Here is an 18,095-nt window from a genome sequence, read left to right as displayed (position 1 = left end):
TATTTAAAAAAAATATTGGTTTAATCATTTCTTTTCTTACTGGGATATATTGTATTTTAATACATCATTTACTGAACAAAATACTGCCTGTACACAAATGAATACACAAAAATATGTGGGAAGACTTTGTTAAGTGCGTGCGGACTAAATTTTGTGCGTACACACATGAATGGTACACCAAAGAATCTCGACATTTATCAAACATTTTTTCTCAATCACGATCAAAATGAATCATTTTGCGTTTTAACATTTGGCATCCATTAATTCAATTATTTTTGCCGCATTTGGCCTTATGGGGTATTTTGGATTACGAACCAAACGTCTCGCGTCGATTCCTCCGGAAACCACTTCGACACCGTTTTCTAGGAAAATGTTGACAATATCAATAAAAATTTCCCCCTTATACTTTGTGCAATAAAAATGAAGAATGTTCTCCTTGTTTTTTAAATTAACGTCAAAGTCCCGTTCTATGAGAAGTTGAATGATATCGACAAGGTTGTCTTTCTGATATTTTTTGCATAACAAATGGAGAACGTTTTTCCCGTCCTTGTCTTTACAACTAACATTGATGTCATGTTCTATCAGAAGTCTGATAATTTCGATCAGATTATCTTCCTGATAATGGTGACACAAGAAAAAAAGGACATTCCATCCATCTTCATCCTTGTGATTAACGTCGATTCCTCGTTTAAGCAAAAGTGGAATAACTTGCAGCAAATCACCCCCTTTTTTTTGTATGAGACGAAGGAGTGGTGTTAATCCATTTTCATTGACGCCATTGATATTGACGCCTTCACGAATGACATTTTCGATTTCATTCAAAATTGGAGGCGTTTCCTCCAACAAAGCAAATAGTCTTACTTCCAACTACATTTGCAAACGTTATTTAAAAAGAAAAAATTAATTGTGTTCACGCTATTAGGTATATATTATTGCGAGTCTTCACAAAAATGTAAATGATCTTACCACTTCTTGTTTTGATTGAACAAATGCTACCAACTCTGATGATGTAATTCGAACATTAGGATTGGGTTCCAACATTTTCAAGATTATTTCACGACAGCAGCTTGATTCAATCTCTGTTAAATAAAGTGAAGAATATAGCGCGGAAAACAATTCCTGTTAGTCAGAATTCTATAGACAAAATTATTGTCTTACTTTCAAAATGAACTTTTTGGTTGTTGGCTATGTTCATCAAAATTTTGAAATGAGACGAGCCAAAGGGATGTTGGCCCTCTAAAAGAAAGTAGCAAAAGAGAAGCCCTTGTGCGAATATATCACTCATTTTTGTATTTCGTTTTGTTCTTTCTTCATAGGATTGGTCTAGTAACTCGGGTGCTAACCAAATCGATGTTTGGTTAACACCACTTCCTGAGAATGACACACTTCCTTGTTCACCTTTGGGTTTGGTGAATCCGAAATCAGCCCATTTCAATGTGATTTTCTTGCTAGTAGTGTCGACGGATATTAAAACATTCTCCGGTTTAATATCTCGGTAGACAATATTTTTTGAATGCATGTACTCCAGCCCAAATGCTAACTGGTACATAACCTCAAAAATGTTTGGTTTTTGCCCATTGTACTTTCTGCGATGGTAATCAGGCAGAAACAGTTTATCCAGTGATGTTGCACATAACTCCAATGCGAAATACCTAGCAAGAAAATATAATACTCATTCATTATTTTCTACCAACACTAGTCTTGGATAAAATTATATGTACTTGAAATCGTCGTCGTTTTCAACGTGATAAAGTTTGACGATGTTTTGACAAGTGTTATTTTGATTATTTAAAATCATTTGAGTATTCTCTTGGTTATTTGAATCGTCCAGTTGAATTCGTTTAATTGCTACAGATCCCACGCCATCATAATATCCCTTAAATACTACACTAAATGTCCCCCTTCCAAGTATAGTTTCCTTATCGATTTGTATTGATCGGGTTTTAATTGATGGGCTATAAATAATCAATGACACAAATTAAGGACAATTACGATAGTAGTGTAAACAGCATTAATTAACATCACCTCTATAAGCTCTATAACATTTTACAAAAGTGATTCATTATATTATGAATTGGTGAGGTGTCCTACCTTGTGGAATCCGAAGTATCACCAAGCGCAGCAGATACGTTTACAAATCTCGATGATGCAAGTTTCTCAGCTACTTCTTTCGATGACGGTCTTTTTTCAGGGTTAGATTTTAACATATTTGCTATCAACTTTTTAAACATGTGATATTCAATAGGTATGTCTGTTAAAAGAAATTTAATTAACAATAATTATGTTGTTGAAAAAATTGCTTCAAATAACATAACGAGACCTTACTCTCTAAGTTGATTGAATCGCCCTCCTTGAGTTTGTGCTTGTTGTAGAAATGATTTCCGTAAGGATGTTCACCTTTAAGTAAGTAGTATATAAACACCAAACCCTCTGAGAAAACGTCGCTTTGGATAGTGCCGTCGGTGCCGTATCGTTCCGTTATTCGATTAGACTGAGAACTTTGTTCGTAAATTTTTAGTACTTCAGGTGCGCACCAGTTCGTTGTAAATTTAAAACCACTCATTGAGCATTCTCCTGTTATGTTCACTTTTTTGCTTCCTCCAAAATCGGCCCATTTAAAAATAACTTGATGTTTCTGTTCCAATCTCTTTCTGACGTGGATAAGTGCATTATAAGGCTTTACATCACGATGAGTTATACCCTTTTCGTGGATGTAAGCCATTCCTTCGGCCAATTGGGAAAACACATTTTGTGGTAAAGGCATATCTTGCAGTCTTGGCCCCCTGTATTTTTCTTGTTCGACACCTTTTAGGAATAATCTGTCTAACGAGGCATCGCAGAGTTCCAAGGCGAAATATCTAAGCATTTAAAAAATCTACTTTAAAAAAATTCCCAAATATCTATGATATCGCAATATATTATTTACAGACTTACTTATAATCTAAATTACTTTCAATGTGGTACATCTTAACGACATTAGGATGATTAAGCTTTAGCAAGCTTTCTTCTCTTTCGCGGCATAACTTTGTAAAGTCAGAAATTATCATTTTTTTAACGGCCACTTTCTGACGTCGCCAAACTCCTTCCCAGACGCTCCCAAAACCTCCAGATCCCAGTTCGTTTTTGATTCGATAAACTGATGGCACCATGCTATCTACATATTTTAGATCTTCTTTTAACTGAAGCAAAATTGGAAAACAAAAGATCAATCAGAGTATTTTGCATCAATTTGTCTTAACTTACCTGGTCGTTTATATCCGCGAGTTCTTTAACAACATCGGACGAATTTATTCTGTCTTCTGGATTTCTGGCCAACATTTTGCCAATTAACTTTTTAGCCTGTGAAGACTGAATATCTAGAAACCGTCAAAGAAATTGATTAGCGCATTGAAATCTGATAGAATAAAATAAAACATACTGGTCAAATTAACTGGATTATTTTTTTTAACGTTATCCGATATTTCCGAACGTTCAGTGCCGAAAGGATGTTCGCCATCAGTAAGGAAGTAAGCAAAGACGGAACCTTCTGCAAAGACATCGCTCTTTACTGTACTTCTTTGATACCTCGATAGTGTTGTTCCACTTGACGATTCCAATAACTCGGGTGCAAGCCATTTCTTAGTTCCTTGAACTCCACGCGTTGCATCTTCTTTTTTATTGATGGTTTTACTTAACCCGAAATCAGCCCATTTCATCAGTACAACATCCTTAGTCGATGAAATAAGGACATTTTCTGGTTTTACATCACGATGAGCAAGCCCCATGTCATGAATATATGCCAGTCCTATGGCCATTTGCCTGAGAACGTCCTCTGGTGAAGGGATTGGCCCCATGTATATTTTAGGATCTCCGTTTGGCAAGAACAATTTGTCTAACGAAGCTTCACACAATTCCAGGACGTAATATCTGCGTTAGAGATGTTATTTTATCGCCAAATGGTTAACATCTTTGCATTAAAAGAAATATGTTACCTGAAATTTTCATCCCTTTCTGCGTGGTAAAGTTTAATCACATTGTCATGATCAAGCCTTTGCAAACTTTTTTCCTCTTGCTCGTCGCTTGTTAATACGATTCGTTTCACGGCCACTGGTCGATCCCTCCAGAACCCTTTAAAAACTTTACCATAACCTCCTCGACCTAATACTTCAGAACGATCAAAACTGATTTCCATTCTGGTGTGTATTATTAAGCCACTGGCACTAGAAGGTTTCTTCAATAAATTACTCTTAACTCGTAGTAGTTCTTCACTTTGCGTTGCGACGTGCAGATGCTAACAAGAGTTCCCTCTCAGTTGCGTTCAGGATTTTGGTAAGCCACAATCAGATGAGAAAAATGTAAGTACTGTAACAGCTGGTGTTACGTGGAGGTACAGCCTGTATTAAGCCGTAACGACACAAACATGATAGTTGTAGCACGCAGTCTGCGTAGTAGAGTCCTTGTGGAGTCTCAGCTAGACTCTGCTGAAGTACTCAAGAGATGCTGTCGTGGTTGCTGTGCTTGCGGGCACAGACTAGAGGTCAGTTTCCAGACGATCTGTTTGGATGTCGTGTTGATCACGTGCTCCCGTCTGGGAGCTTGTCAATTATTACCTATTAAGGAGTGTGTCCACAGCACACATCAAGTCTTCAGCCCTTCGTCAAGCAAACAAAAGTGCTTGCAGCGTCGCATTTCTGCCACTTATTGTGTGTTTGACGATGGTATCGCATATTTTACATTTTCTTCCCCCCCCCCCCCCCACATGAAGCACTTTGCGACCACGATTTTTGTAAAAAAAATAGCGAAAAGAGCAATCACAGGAAGCATGAAGTCAACAAAGCGAAAAACAAAAAATCTAAATCCATAAATGTAAAATAAAAAATAAGACATATTCTGATATTGCGACGTGGTTATGTGACAAGTTCACCGGAAATGCCATTGGCATCCTATCAAGCGGAAATGTGTTTATCGAGGTACAAGCCGAAATTTTAATGCCGCAGACGAATAGAATCGAAAGAAGAAAAACGAATCGCTTCGTCATTCTGAACTATGCTGAACGTGGATCAAACGGTTTCCGAGAATCCTTTTCGCAAGTCGAAAAGAATGATTCCGGCAACGTCCTCAATGGTGTTTATTCTCCGGACAAGATTTAAAAAAATCATTCAAGAAACATCCGTAAGGATTTAGAGAAAATATTGCGCATTGATTATTATTATTCCATTATTAAGGTTCCGGCCACGCCACCTTCTCTATCACATACAAGTTAATTATGTTTAATTTTTCCTTCTTCTCCCTATTCCAGCCCAAACACGTTTGAATATTTTGGTCTTATTTCTGTAACATGTCTCCTTACTTAGTTCAAGTCCAAACATGAATCAATCCTACACATGACAAAATGTCGAAGAAAATGTCGATGCAACAAACGACGCCGGTGGAATTTAAAGTTTACTTTCGTTCTTTAGTACTACTCAGCCACAGAAAGTGATAGAAATTAGAATAAACAACGAAAATAACTTGCAGATGAAAGTCTTGTGTTGTTATCATTTATTTACTTTCACATTGTATGCATGTAAGTGCAAAACTCAACTGGGACAGAAAGGTGTTTGCGTTTTTACCGGTTTTTACTAAAAAATAAGATAAAGAATTTTTAAATTATGTTTCACACGTCAGTCTAACATTGCCGACTCTAAAACTTCCTCTTATAAAGTAAACATCTTTTGGCGATTTTATTTGACTTCAATATCGCCTGTTTTCTCTACTCCAGCAACATCCATTTCAGTACTAGGCTCTTCTTTCTTATCAATTTGACACGAATGTTTTACAACTTTATTCCGGGCTCGCTGTAATCGTTGACGGTGGCGTTCAGGCATCGAGACGATTTGCTCTCCAAGAAAAGCCAAAAGTGAAATGCTGAATCCAAAAACCAGGACGATAAAAGCTCCGGTCAAATTTTTGAGCGAAAGAGCCGGCGGATTATTTTTCATTTTCAGGGTTTTGCTGTTTTTCGGTTTGTAAACGCTTTTGAAGTTTGGTAGGCATTGGAGAGGCATCGGTCGGAACCACAAATCCCAGTGGTCTATGATGCCAGTTTGAATGAGTTCCAACATTCTTTTTTTAAAATTTTGACATTTTTAGTTTCATTTTCTATGTGAACATTTTATTTAGGCTTCATCTTTATATACTTACGCTTTACTGATCGTTTTCGTGTATTTGCTGTTCTTGGGCAAGGCGATTAGGGAAATTTCGACAGTACTTCCAACAATGGCGTCTTTTAACAAAAGCAAATTGCATTTCCTTGTCTTGTTAAAATCTTCTCTGATGGCGTCCATCAGGTAAGCTGTTCCCTAGAGAAATTCAATCAGATATTTTCTCATCGCTGCCGGATTAATTATAAGGTTCAAAGGGGAAAATTAACACTTTACATCTATGAAAATGTTTCTTGACCCCGGAGAAAGAAACTTGACGCATTCCGATGACGACGTGCACCGAGATTGCGGAAAAGAATTGATTCTGTCGCGTAGAGTCCTCCCCAGTAACTTTGAATTGTCCGGATTCTGTTTTTATGGAAGATGCCAGTTCAACAATGACAGGAAATTGAGTGAAACAGATGACTGAATCGAAATTTGAAATGCTTGCCGAAAACATGGTGTCTATAGCCCCCGATTTCCTGACGAGTACGTTGATATCCTTTTTGTCGACCAAGTCGTAAGCCGAACTGACTAGCGGGGGATTCACCGGAGTCACGACGTAGGTGATGAGCGTCGAAGTGTAGGCTTGGACGAAGATGAAAGCGGCCAGACTCCAAACGCCAGCCACAAGGCGAAAGGATAGGCGATTTGATGGGTCAGGAACACCTGTGTTAATTAAAATAGATAACCTTTTTCTTGGAAATAACATTTCCATCCCGAACCTTGCGACAACAAATTGCCAAGCACGTAGAGATATTGCTGTCCAATGAGTGGGGCACGACGGTTATTCAACAGGTTTGGATTTGTGTCTGAAAGTTCTATTGACGTAGGAGTCGTTTGAGATGGAGAATGATATGCGTAACACCGTTGTAAAAGATTTAGAACAAAGATGACGCAAACAACTGCAATGGCAAGTCCTAACCATATCTGTAATATGAGATAATAGTGTTTCTACTCATCCAAATCGTTGAATGTAAAATATTCAATGCAAATACCGGCCATTGGAACGGTTTGATGACAGCGTCGATATTGGCCGTGTCGTCCTGGACGGCCATAAGTAATGCAAACGAGCCGAAGATCCAAGGCACAGTCAAATCAACGAATTTATGGCGATCGAATGTTTGCACCACATCTTGAATCAGAAAGTCAGCTTTCTAAAATTTTAATTTTAATGTAATTTATTTCCTGTTGATAGCGTTGGCGTAATTGAAAATGATTGACCTGATCCCACAAATAGTTGAAAAGTCCCTTTTCTTTCCCCGCTGGTTCCAATCTGTTTTCCGTTACGCGGACCATCTCGTACCTGGAATCATTTAGATTTCATGAGATTCGTGCAATGGTCATTTGGAATTTAATTATTCAACAATTGTTTTAATGTTTACGTAAAGTTCAAACGGGCTGCCAGGTAATCGAGCGCTACACCTCCTTTGAGTGGTCCAAGCATTCCTTTAGGATTACCACTCCACAAAGGCTGGAATTTCAAATAAAAAAAAAATTTCGGATAATTTTATTTCAAGCTAATAACTCTAGTAAATTATAATTGAAGATTTGTTTCAAACTTACCCAGATAACACGGAAATGTTGGCCATTGAGCGGATTCTCTGAGCCAGAATTTGATGAGTAGCCAACTGTCCAATAGTTAGGCCAAATCATCACAATAATTACAGTTAAAGTGATGTCCATTTCTGGGGGCACCTACGCCAGCGAAGCGTCTGACTTCTTCACTTTCCTTCGGAGCTTTGACGTTACATTGGAAGTCATTTAGAGGCCTATATGGTTTTCTTCCATCCGCCGTTTACGGACATCTACATATTGATATTGAGCATAGCTAGCAGCCTAAATCACGGTCGCTAAGCAACGTCCTTTCAGTATATTCGAGAAAGAATACTCAACGACGTGTCTGTTACACTAATCACTCTCTTTCACCCATAAAATATCTAAAACCTTTCTGAATATCTTCCCATTATTCGGTCGACTTGTTTATGTGGTGTTTGGTAGTTCTTTTCTGTATGTACATGATCATTAATTTTTCAACGCGTTTTCAAAGATCATGATGAACGGATGACTTGCTTCCACCCGGCGCCATCCGACCAGAAACGAACGTCATTTCCAACAAGACTATGGGTCCTCCAATATTAGTAAGTGTATAGTTTTCTGGTAATTTCATATCATTTATCTCCGCCCTTGCAACTTCAACGTTTACTTGACATCAAAATAGATCTTCTTCGAATTGCCACAGTGAAATTCAGTTGCAGAAGAATTATTTCAAATTGCATACATTAGATCGAATTAATGTTATTCTGTTGTGCGCGTTATTGAGATTTAACAAAAAAATTAATCTATTTAACAGGAAAAGTGTTTCTCTGCGGCTCTGTGCACACGGAAAGTTTTCACGAAGAGGAAGTTATAGCCTTTGTTTGCGTAAGCAAAGTTTTCTTATCAAAATTCAGTGGAAAAAATAACAATATCTGAGAGTGAGAATTCTGTCGGATTTTTAGGTTGTAAATTCTCGGGTTTGATTTCTCTGAAACGGGCTTTCTTGTCGCCACGATTAAAAAAAAAGATTACATTTCAAATTTTTCGGAGAAAAGGATTCTTTAATTTAGTTTTTTTCTACATTTTATCTAGCAGGGTTAGACGGTTTTTTTACCCTAGCGACAATAGCGATGCAAAATCCAAATGACATTTTCCCGCCTCGCAAAATTTGTTATTCACTTGTTTCTCTTTTTCTCATTTTCAGTCTGAAGCCGGGCGTGGGACGTGCGTGTTTCCAGTTTGGAGGTTGCGGCCCAGCAGAAAGTAAAATCTCGGACAAAGGTAACATCAAAAGAATTTCATTTCTCTTGCAATCTGTTTTTAAAAAACGATTTCTTTCCACCTACGTCAATGTGCGGTTGATTGTTGCATTGTTCAGGGGCCTTTATACGTAAGCAAACATTTCCCGGTATGGCATTGACGCATCCAGACGGATCGGACAGTGTGCCACAAAGCTCGCAATAACCCGAAGCTCTGTTTAGACGAGCTTAGCAACGAATGATCTCGGAATACATTGAAGTAGCTAAACAGCACCAGCGGGGGGGAGATACTTAGTGTCGAATATCTGATAATATAAGCTTTAGATCTTTTTAATGAATCACCAAATTATTTCTCAAAAGACGTACAAAAATTCCGCATCGCAGATTGCAGATATTCAATTTCCTTCCTTCGTTTGATGCTTATCCTGTGTGACATGATCTACTGATTGGCATGCTCGTGCGTCATTTGCGAATAAAAATTTGCTAATATCAGCAATTAAAAGTCAACTGCAAAGTACCAATTAAGATTTTTAAAAGAAACGCAAAATAACAAGCTCTAAAAGCCACACTGTGCACGTGTGTTTTATCATCGTCCAACCCAAAAGTCTATTATCTGAACAGATCCAATTACTGAATATCTTTAGGCTATACAAGATGTTTTCCGAGCTGCGACAGCACGTCTTTACACACACACACGCACACACACACACGCACACACACACACGCACACAAGAAATGCTGTATAGTGTCTCTCTCATATTGATCGCACAACATCCGGCAACTTGTGAACTTGCTCATTTATTATTTCAACTTGTTTTAATGTTTTGTTTTGTTTTTTTGTTTTTTTTACATTTGTCTATTGTTTAAATGATTCAAGACGGCCATTCCCGTCGAGAAAACTTTGAAATTCTATTCTTCTGGCCGAAAGTCATTGAGGTTGTGTGGGCTTGAATAATTTGGTGGTTGCCATTGTCTTTGTGAAAAGTCTGACGTTCGAGTCCGAGTTATTCAAAATGACAACCAAACTATAGCTCTCTCGAATTGATGTTTGAATTTGAATTACAATGACATCCTGCAACGCAGGGAACAACCGAGTGATGCATGGAGGTGACGTGGGAAAAGGGGTAGTCGAATGATAATTTTTCCTCTTTTTTTTTTTTTTTTAATTTAAACTTCCGGTGACGTATTTTTATTCAAAAACGGTCGAATCTCCCGGTCGGTCCTTTTTTTAAAAAAATAAGGACAAGCTTTTATTGTCTTTCTTTTTGCGTATACGTAGGGTGATGACCTTCAGAACAATGGCCACAGGTGCTCATTATTGTACCTCTCTCTATAAATAATTTACCGGTTCGCTTTGTGCCTGCGTCTCCATCATGTTCAGTGATTGGAATAAAAAAATATTTTTCAAGATTTAAAAGAAAAAAAAAAAAAAAACAAAAAACAAAAAAACAATTAGTTTGGAAGATTTGAAATCCAATCTTTTTTTATTTATTTATTAATCACTAGTCCTTAGTTCGTTTTCCAGATTGGGCACACGTGTGTCGTGCGGAGAAAAAACGTGACGATCGATATGCGCCTCCCCTCATTTCTTGTTTAAGAAATGAAGTGAAACTTTGACTATATGTTTATGCTTATTTCGTAACGTTGCGTGATGCCGACGGCACATGGCAACCGAGATGTTATCTTATATAACATTGATATCCACGAGGATGGGGAACGTGAGATTTCTTCCCGGTATTTCTCCGCGATCAAAAATATACACTACACTTGACGAATATATTATGCGTAGACGTTGTCCGGGCTAACTATATGGTGGAAAGAAAACTTACTGCGGATATAGCACACGTTTAACCTCGAAAGTTTATTTATTTATTTATTTTTTTCAAATTCAAAAAGCAATCGTTGCAGACGAATTTGAAAACTGAAAATCACCTTTTTTTTCCCCTCCTCATCCAATCAAGAGTTGACGGGCAGCAAAACTTGCAAAAGTCATCAAAGTCTGTACACAGTCGTTGGTGACATTTCGACGGGTCTTGTTTGCATATTGATTTGAATGTGATATTCGTTTCGTGCAATAACAACCAACTTGACATTTGCCTGTAGACGATACTTGGTTTCCCCCTTGAAAATGAAAGAATTGGGAAGTTGACTGCCGTGAATGAAAAGCAATCATACTTGAATGTGCGCATTGAGTTGCTTATTTGTGGAATTCACACTTGGATAGGGTCGCTGGTTTATAAGCTAAGTTAGCTAATCAAGATCCCTTGAGGAATGTTTCTGATTAGCTAATCGAGATCTCTTAAAGAACTTTTTGATTGGCGAGTGCATTCGCTAATTTGGTGCATTTTAGCGAATGCAAATGGAGTATGTATTGGCGTGCTTTAGCGAGTTGATTCGCTATTTGGAGTTTTCTGGTATAAGTGAAAGAGGGCTTGAAGTTATCTATTAGCCAGTGATTTCGCTAATGAAATTTAATTAGCGAGTTTATTCGCTAATGTCGTTTGGGACCGTTTGGGACCAAACTCCGAAATTTGAAAAATTAGCGAGTGGTCTCGCTAATAGAGTGCACATTAGCTTCTGGGCATTGGCTAATTCACATATGTTAAGCGAATTCTTTAGCTAACGAAGTGCCGATTATCGATGCATTCGCTAAAATGCGCAAAATTAGCGAATGCACTCGCTAATCAAAAAGTTCTTTAAGAGATCTTGATTAGCTAATCAAAAACTTCCCTTAATATGGGATCTTGATTAGCTAACCACGAAATCCTACTTGGATATTACGGCGATTGTTCGGCGAGGATTCCAGTCTTCCACCGACGACGATTTCGGGCTGTCAATTAATGCGAAATGCATCTGCCAAAAAAAAATGACGTCATCATCTTCTGCGAAACGTCCATCGGTAATTATATTAACTGCAACAGCCTATTCCTGTCAGGTTTATTTGTATTCTGATTCTGCCAAATTTCATATCGGTGCACTAGGCGATCCTTGCTACCGATCGTGCTCAGCAACCGAAGGCTTCTGATCGGATTACAGGCTGTCCAATTTGATGTCCATTTCCAGTCACTACAATTCTTCTCGGTGGTATTCGATTCTACAGATTAAATGGAGGCGAAAAGCTCTCACTTTATGTTCAGGATACCATACCCTGGACCAATTGGAATTTTCTGTTCTTCTTTCAAAAGAAAATCCTAAATTTGAAAAAAATTATTTCCGAGTAGGTACAAGGCCAATCGGAGAATATGGGCAACTGTGATACCCGTTGCGCGCCGACAGCCGTGATAAAAAGGATAAAGGTCATTTCAAAAAATCCTGCGCTTCTGCGCTGACACACACACACACGGACGCCGCTATATATAAGACCCTCCATCACTCAACATCTGACTCCAGTAGACGTTCAGAATTTAAACGTGGCCCTCCCCGACTAAATAATTTATTTATTCAAATCGCAGATCCTGTTAGGAGCATGTCCATTTCAGCCGTCATCAGTGCTGGGATTCCTTACTTCATTGGGGTCTACCTTCTAACTTTCTGCGGGTGCGTCGGATCGCTGGCGATTAACGGGATCGAATGGGTGGACTACGAATCGAATTCCTTTGATAATTCAGGAGCGGTGCTCGGCTTCCTGATGGACATCCCCCAAGTCCAAGGCGAGGAGGAATCGTTTCTCAACAGCAGCGGAAGGTTCAAATCGGAAGAAAATCTCACCGTTCCTACGGTCGAATATTTTCTGATGCCCGTTTGGGTGTACTGGTCGGCCAGCGCTTATTTGCTCTTCATCAGCATCGCCGGACTGTTTATGAACATTGTCGTCGTCATCATCATCCTCAGCGACTCGCAGGTAATTGTCGAATTCCGTGAATTCTCCAAAATTATTACTCCACTGCATCTATCTGTCGTTATGTACAAATAAGATGTTCTTTTTGTGTTTTCGTTGAATTGAAATTGAAATTGCATGGACGGTGTTCATTTACCTATGCAAAAGAGACTGGCAGTTTGCCAGTAAGTTAATTACGTCTGCATCTCATGTCTAAAAACGAAGGTTCGCGTATCAAGGGAACTATTATGTGTGTCTCATTCTTGTTGATGAAATGACATCTTCCCAGTAAGCGTTTTCATACAATGACGCACGTCAAAGTCGAAAAAAATTCGGTAATTTACTTCAATTGCTGTTGAATTTGCGAGTCTCTTGGGTCGCAAATTGAAATGGGTCGCCAATTATTGCGCGAGTCGTCATCGGAAGCTCGAAGCGAAATATGTTGCGCCTTATTTCCCGACAAAATTTGGTTTCCAAATTTTACTTCGTCATTTTTTGAACATCTTGCGGTTAGGCGGATCGTGACCAATCGATAATAGCAGCTGTAATATTCCCTCGAGCAGCAATACCCTGAAAAGTAGCAAAGTAATTTTGAAAAATAAAATTATTATCCTTGTTTGTAAAGTGATACTGGTTTCCCAGATACCACTAGACACTGTCATATTATTGTGTAATCAGAGATTGCAATGCACATGAATTTATTCTTTTATTTTTTATTCTGACGCTAATGGCCGGTTGCCGTGTTACGCCAACATTATTATCCGCCGTTGTACAATTCGCAGAAGATGACACCCTTGAACTGGATGCTGCTCAACTTGGCTTGCTCCGACGGAGCCATCGCCGGTTTCGGGTAAATTTCTGTCCAAAGTTTATTTTTTATATGATTCAACAATTTCATTTCTCTGGACGGAATAGGACGCCCATATCAGCCGCCGCCGCATTAAAGTTTACTTGGCCTTTCAGTCACGAATTATGCGTGGCTTACGCCATGATTATGTCAACTGCAGGTGATTTTGTGTGATGTAACGAAAAAATCAATTGATTTTCCTAATTAATGAGTTGTTCGTGTTATTGCAGGAATAGGATCAATCACCACTCTAACAGTATTGGCTTTATGGCGGTGTCAGCACGTCGTCTGGTGTCCTACCAATCGCAATGGCAACTTCACCGATCCAAACGGCCGGCTGGACCGTCGTCAAGGAGCTCTCCTATTGACATTCATCTGGACTTATACCCTGATCATCACTTGCCCTCCGCTTTTCGGGTGGGGCCGCTACGATCGCGAAGCAGCTCACATCAGGTGCAAAGAGATGATGTAATATTCAATTTATTTTCATTTCTAATTATTGATTATCAAATGTTTTAGCTGTTCAGTCAACTGGGAATCGAAAATGGACAACAATCGCTCCTACATCCTCTACATGTTCGCCATGGGACTGTTTATTCCGCTGATGGGCATCTTCGTCTCCTACATCAGCATTGTATTCTTCATCCACAAGGTAATAATTACAAGCGACGAAACAAGTTTTGAAAAGAATCGTAAATTTAATTGTCAACTGTTATGCAAAAGAAAGGGCATAATAATGAAAGTTGCATAAGTTGTTGGGTTCGAAGTTAAGAAGAAGCACACCCGTTGCTTTGTCGCATCTTTCACAATTAAGTTGGGGGGGGGGGGGGCTATAAGCCTGAGACTCTCATTACTTTTCAAAGAAAGTCACAAAGATTCATCCAAAGAGGCAAATCAAAAGTTTTCTCCAGACTACTTATATTATTGCCGCCAGTAAAATGTCTGACGCAAGTCGACCAATCCTCCAGCCCATCAAGATTATGCCCCTTAAAATATATCATTATTTCTTCATTTTAAATTAACAGACGAGCGAAATGAGGAGGAAACTAAGGACGACTCTTCAAACGACGACGACTAACAACGCCCAACGACAGAGTCAACAGACCAGCAACAATAGCGACACGGTGGAGAAGCGAGTGACGTTCATGGTGGCCGTCATGATTGGAGCTTTTCTTACCGCTTGGACTCCCTACTCCATTATGGCACTCGTGGAAACGTTCATCGGGGACAATGTTACCCATGACTCGGTTTCATCGGAAACCAAATTTTATGCCGGAACTATTTCACCAGCTGTAGCGACGGTCCCCTCCCTGTTCGCTAAGACGTCAGCTGTTCTCAATCCTCTTATCTACGGACTCCTCAATACCCAGGTAGGATCTGCGAATTAATAATCCCAATATAGAAATTCAAATCTATTTTTATTGAATTGAATGTGTACACAGTTCCGGACGGCTTGGGAGAAATTTTCGTCCAGGTTCCTGGGTCGAAAGAAACGCCATCAACGCAGCCAGATGGCGATGGGCGTTAGCCACAAACGTCGTCGAGATTACCTGAGGACATTACTCAATCGTCCCGGATCTGACGAGCCGGCGATTGTCCAGCACCCGTCAACAAAAGAAATGGCTTCCTCGCAAGGCGTTTCCGGCGTTGTGGTCAGCAACCTTGACATCCCACGGGCTCCAAACAATTCTTTCGTAACTGTCAACGATGAATAGTGTCTGGTATGGTGTACCGTGGTGTCTGGAACGATTTGTGTATTGGACACCTGAATCAACCGTCTCGATTGTGTGGTATGTATGGTGTGCGACCTTTGCGAAAGATGTACAAATTATTCTTACCAATATCTCCTTTTGGCCCACTAATAATCAAACATTTCCCAACTCATAGACACATAGTCACATTTTACAGTTCTTTGTAAGCCTTCGTTATTTGGAAGGCAGTTTAAAGTTATTATGTGATGTTTATTGATTTGCAACTAGCCATTTTAATCTTTAATATGTACATGTATCGGAGCGTGTGATATTTGATAAGCTCAACTGTTTGTTATTATTTACAGATAATTATATTGTAGTCTCCTCTCATACTCAATTTAAAGTTAATTATGTGTCCTTTTCAGTGGTTGTGCAATGTGCATATCAAATCTTTCAATTTTTCTTCTGCAACAGCATTTAAGACATTTACAATTTCACAGGTTATACAACATCTGATGTTTATATTGTGCATCATTACATATGAATTATGCTTCCCTCTATACGTACATGGATGTTGAGTGGAATAAAAAATAATGTAAAATTTAATTCCATCTGAGGAAAAGGATATTGGAATAATGTAAAAAAAAAATGAAAGAGGGAGTTCACAAATGTATTAAGAGCATTGCCGGAACATTGGAATTTAACTTGTCTGGGTTCGATTATTGAGTCGGAACGGCGTTGAACATCACGTAGAGTGGTCTGTACCCTTTTTATTCAATATTGCATTTCCTTCAAACGACTTATTTTTGGTTTGTTTTGCTATTTTCAGATACCGCCGAGACGGGATAGTGGTTTTTTTCGCGTGGGCTGCTTATAGTTCTAATTTAATATTCCTTGCAGATTCTAGACTCGGCATTCACCGATGTGCACAGCTCCGATTCAATCAACTTTTAACGTTCTATTTATGGTCATGACGTTTAATGCCCCCTTCCTTTCAATGATGTACGTGAAATTGGCTGCGATCAAGACTTACCAGCATACCAACCACCATCTTTTATCTGTAAATAGCCCTAGCACAGACACCGACAACGGCTGTAAAAGGAAACATTTTTAAATCTGATAGAGAAGCTAGATTACCTTTACATCTAAATAGTTTAGCAACACTAAAAACTAAAAAAGGCAGACAGTTCTCTGGCATTCAATGAAGCAAATTCAAATTTATACTCACCGAATCCAACAGAAGCGTCACTGTAACAAAGGATGCTGTCTCGTTTGTATTCGTTATAGGCGAATCTGCATAATTGCTTTCCTGATCGATTGATTTTTTTGTCTCAGTATTCGGTATTTGGCTGAAATAGACCTTGGCCTGTTGGCGAACGTGCTTCATTTCGGAAGCGCAATAAATGTCAGCACCGATCGCTCACTTCCACTGTGTAACTTGTAATCACGTTTCCCATGAAAAGGAATTCAAATGCGGTACTGGCTTTGAAAGGAAGAGTTAGAATGCCTTGGTTTGATTCTGGTGACTGTTACTCATTCTTTGTTTAAATAATTATGAGCAGCGTAGTGCTTTTTCCAATCTTTCGACTCTTACAGTTAAGTTGACTATGGACTATGGATCTTATGGATACTTATGGATCTGGATTATGGATCATGTGACTATGGATCTTCGTTGTCACGTCCTGCTCAAGAGCAAATGGGTTATCCGCATCACAAAACTTGGCCCGACACAATTCGACACTATACGCCATTTTATCGTTGCATTTCTATACTTCAAAGAGTTATTTAAAAAAAAAAAAAAACTGCGCTTAAATAAGCTAAAAGGTTTTGGATTTAATTTTAAATAACGCGCGTCGGCGTCGCTCCACACTAGGCTTCACGTGTCATTTATAAATAGTAGTTCCCTGATTAGCAAGTTCAAATTAAATTAATTACACGGCACGTCGATACCGAAAAAATCGCAACCTGGTCTCTGACTCTCTGAAGCTGAGCGACGATAAAGAAAGTCTCAAACCCAAATCGCAATAACTAATCTTAAATCCTGTCTCTTGGTTTGATTCTCCTTTCTGCATAAAAAGTCTAAATTAAAAAGACATTCTCGGACATTCTATCGGAACCGGAGCATCAATAAAGCTAAGAATTCGTGCTGAATTGGCGTGATTTCACTGATTTGTTAATCATAGACATTCTATAGACGTGTCGGGTCGATTTCGAATCTGGTACGGATTATTCTTTATTCATTATTATAATAAAATGATGTTTTAATCAATTTTAAAAATTAGTCGATAAGCTGAACATTTTGTATTCACAGTTCACAGTGCACAGTCGGACTTTTTCCGCTTTGGCTGAGAATGCGCCAGATGCGGTGATTTTTCGAGATAATCTTAAGCTAGTTGCAGAGTATTTTTTAAAATATTCAAAAAAGGTGTTCTTATGTCTTTGGAGTTACACGCGACAATAGAACTCCAATAAATTCTTTAATTATTTTCATGTTCGACAATAAAACTCCAAGTGCAACTAACTTAAGATTAAAAATTCTTTACTAGATGTCGCCAGTGTCGCCCATGTTGTTCTGACAAGTGAAACGAGGCGAAAAGGAAGGGCGAAACAAATTGTAGCTAATTTATACTTATACTCCTGTGATTTGAATTACCAAATTGAACTTCGTATCATATGAAGGTTTATCTTGACCTAGTTTCCTTATTTTTATACTGTACCAACTACTTATTTCTTCAAATTCTAGATGCATACTGCAGTCATTCCAACAAGTTGACTTAGAGC

General features: G+C 38.7%; 3 protein-coding genes across 4 annotated transcripts; 1 reads left to right on the top strand and 2 right to left on the bottom strand.

The window, feature by feature from the left end:
- Positions 1-36: 36 nt before the first annotated feature.
- LOC124336886 lies at positions 37-4,582 on the bottom strand. Its single transcript, XM_046790779.1, has 10 exons — positions 3,972-4,582; positions 3,419-3,906; positions 3,244-3,356; positions 2,935-3,179; positions 2,326-2,858; positions 2,092-2,251; positions 1,722-1,955; positions 1,159-1,652; positions 967-1,079; positions 37-867 (listed from the first exon to the last, which is right to left on the bottom strand). The coding sequence occupies exons 1-10, from the start codon at positions 4,169-4,171 to the stop codon at positions 244-246; spliced, it is 3,204 nt and encodes a 1,067-aa protein (XP_046646735.1). The 5' UTR covers positions 4,172-4,582; the 3' UTR covers positions 37-243.
- LOC124337016 (pinopsin-like) lies at positions 2,552-15,920 on the top strand. Of its 2 annotated transcripts, none has more exons than XM_046791020.1 (9): positions 2,552-2,637; positions 11,977-12,348; positions 12,412-12,800; positions 13,559-13,626; positions 13,692-13,783; positions 13,854-14,076; positions 14,143-14,275; positions 14,649-14,993; positions 15,066-15,920. In XM_046791020.1, exons 3-9 carry the CDS (start codon positions 12,426-12,428, stop codon positions 15,336-15,338), a joined length of 1,509 nt encoding a protein of 502 aa, XP_046646976.1. In that variant the 5' UTR covers positions 2,552-2,637; positions 11,977-12,348; positions 12,412-12,425; the 3' UTR covers positions 15,339-15,920. The 2 variants fall into 2 exon arrangements, with proteins under 2 accessions (XP_046646976.1, XP_046646977.1); XM_046791021.1 differs by lacking the exon at positions 2,552-2,637 and adding an exon at positions 11,484-11,858 and having other exon boundaries at positions 11,941-12,348.
- Positions 5,703-7,847, bottom strand: LOC124337740 (ionotropic receptor 21a-like). Its single transcript, XM_046791768.1, has 8 exons — positions 7,728-7,847; positions 7,547-7,635; positions 7,386-7,467; positions 7,160-7,318; positions 6,887-7,091; positions 6,436-6,830; positions 6,163-6,320; positions 5,703-6,084 (listed from the first exon to the last, which is right to left on the bottom strand). Exons 1-8 carry the CDS (start codon positions 7,845-7,847, stop codon positions 5,703-5,705), a joined length of 1,590 nt encoding a protein of 529 aa, XP_046647724.1.
- Positions 15,921-18,095: the final 2,175 nt, after the last annotated feature.

This window comes from Daphnia pulicaria, chromosome 4 (assembly GCF_021234035.1).
Source record: "Daphnia pulicaria isolate SC F1-1A chromosome 4, SC_F0-13Bv2, whole genome shotgun sequence".
In the NCBI taxonomy this organism is placed as follows: Eukaryota; Metazoa; Arthropoda; class Branchiopoda; order Diplostraca; family Daphniidae; genus Daphnia; species Daphnia pulicaria.
This window is presented reverse-complemented; position numbering and strand designations above follow the sequence as displayed.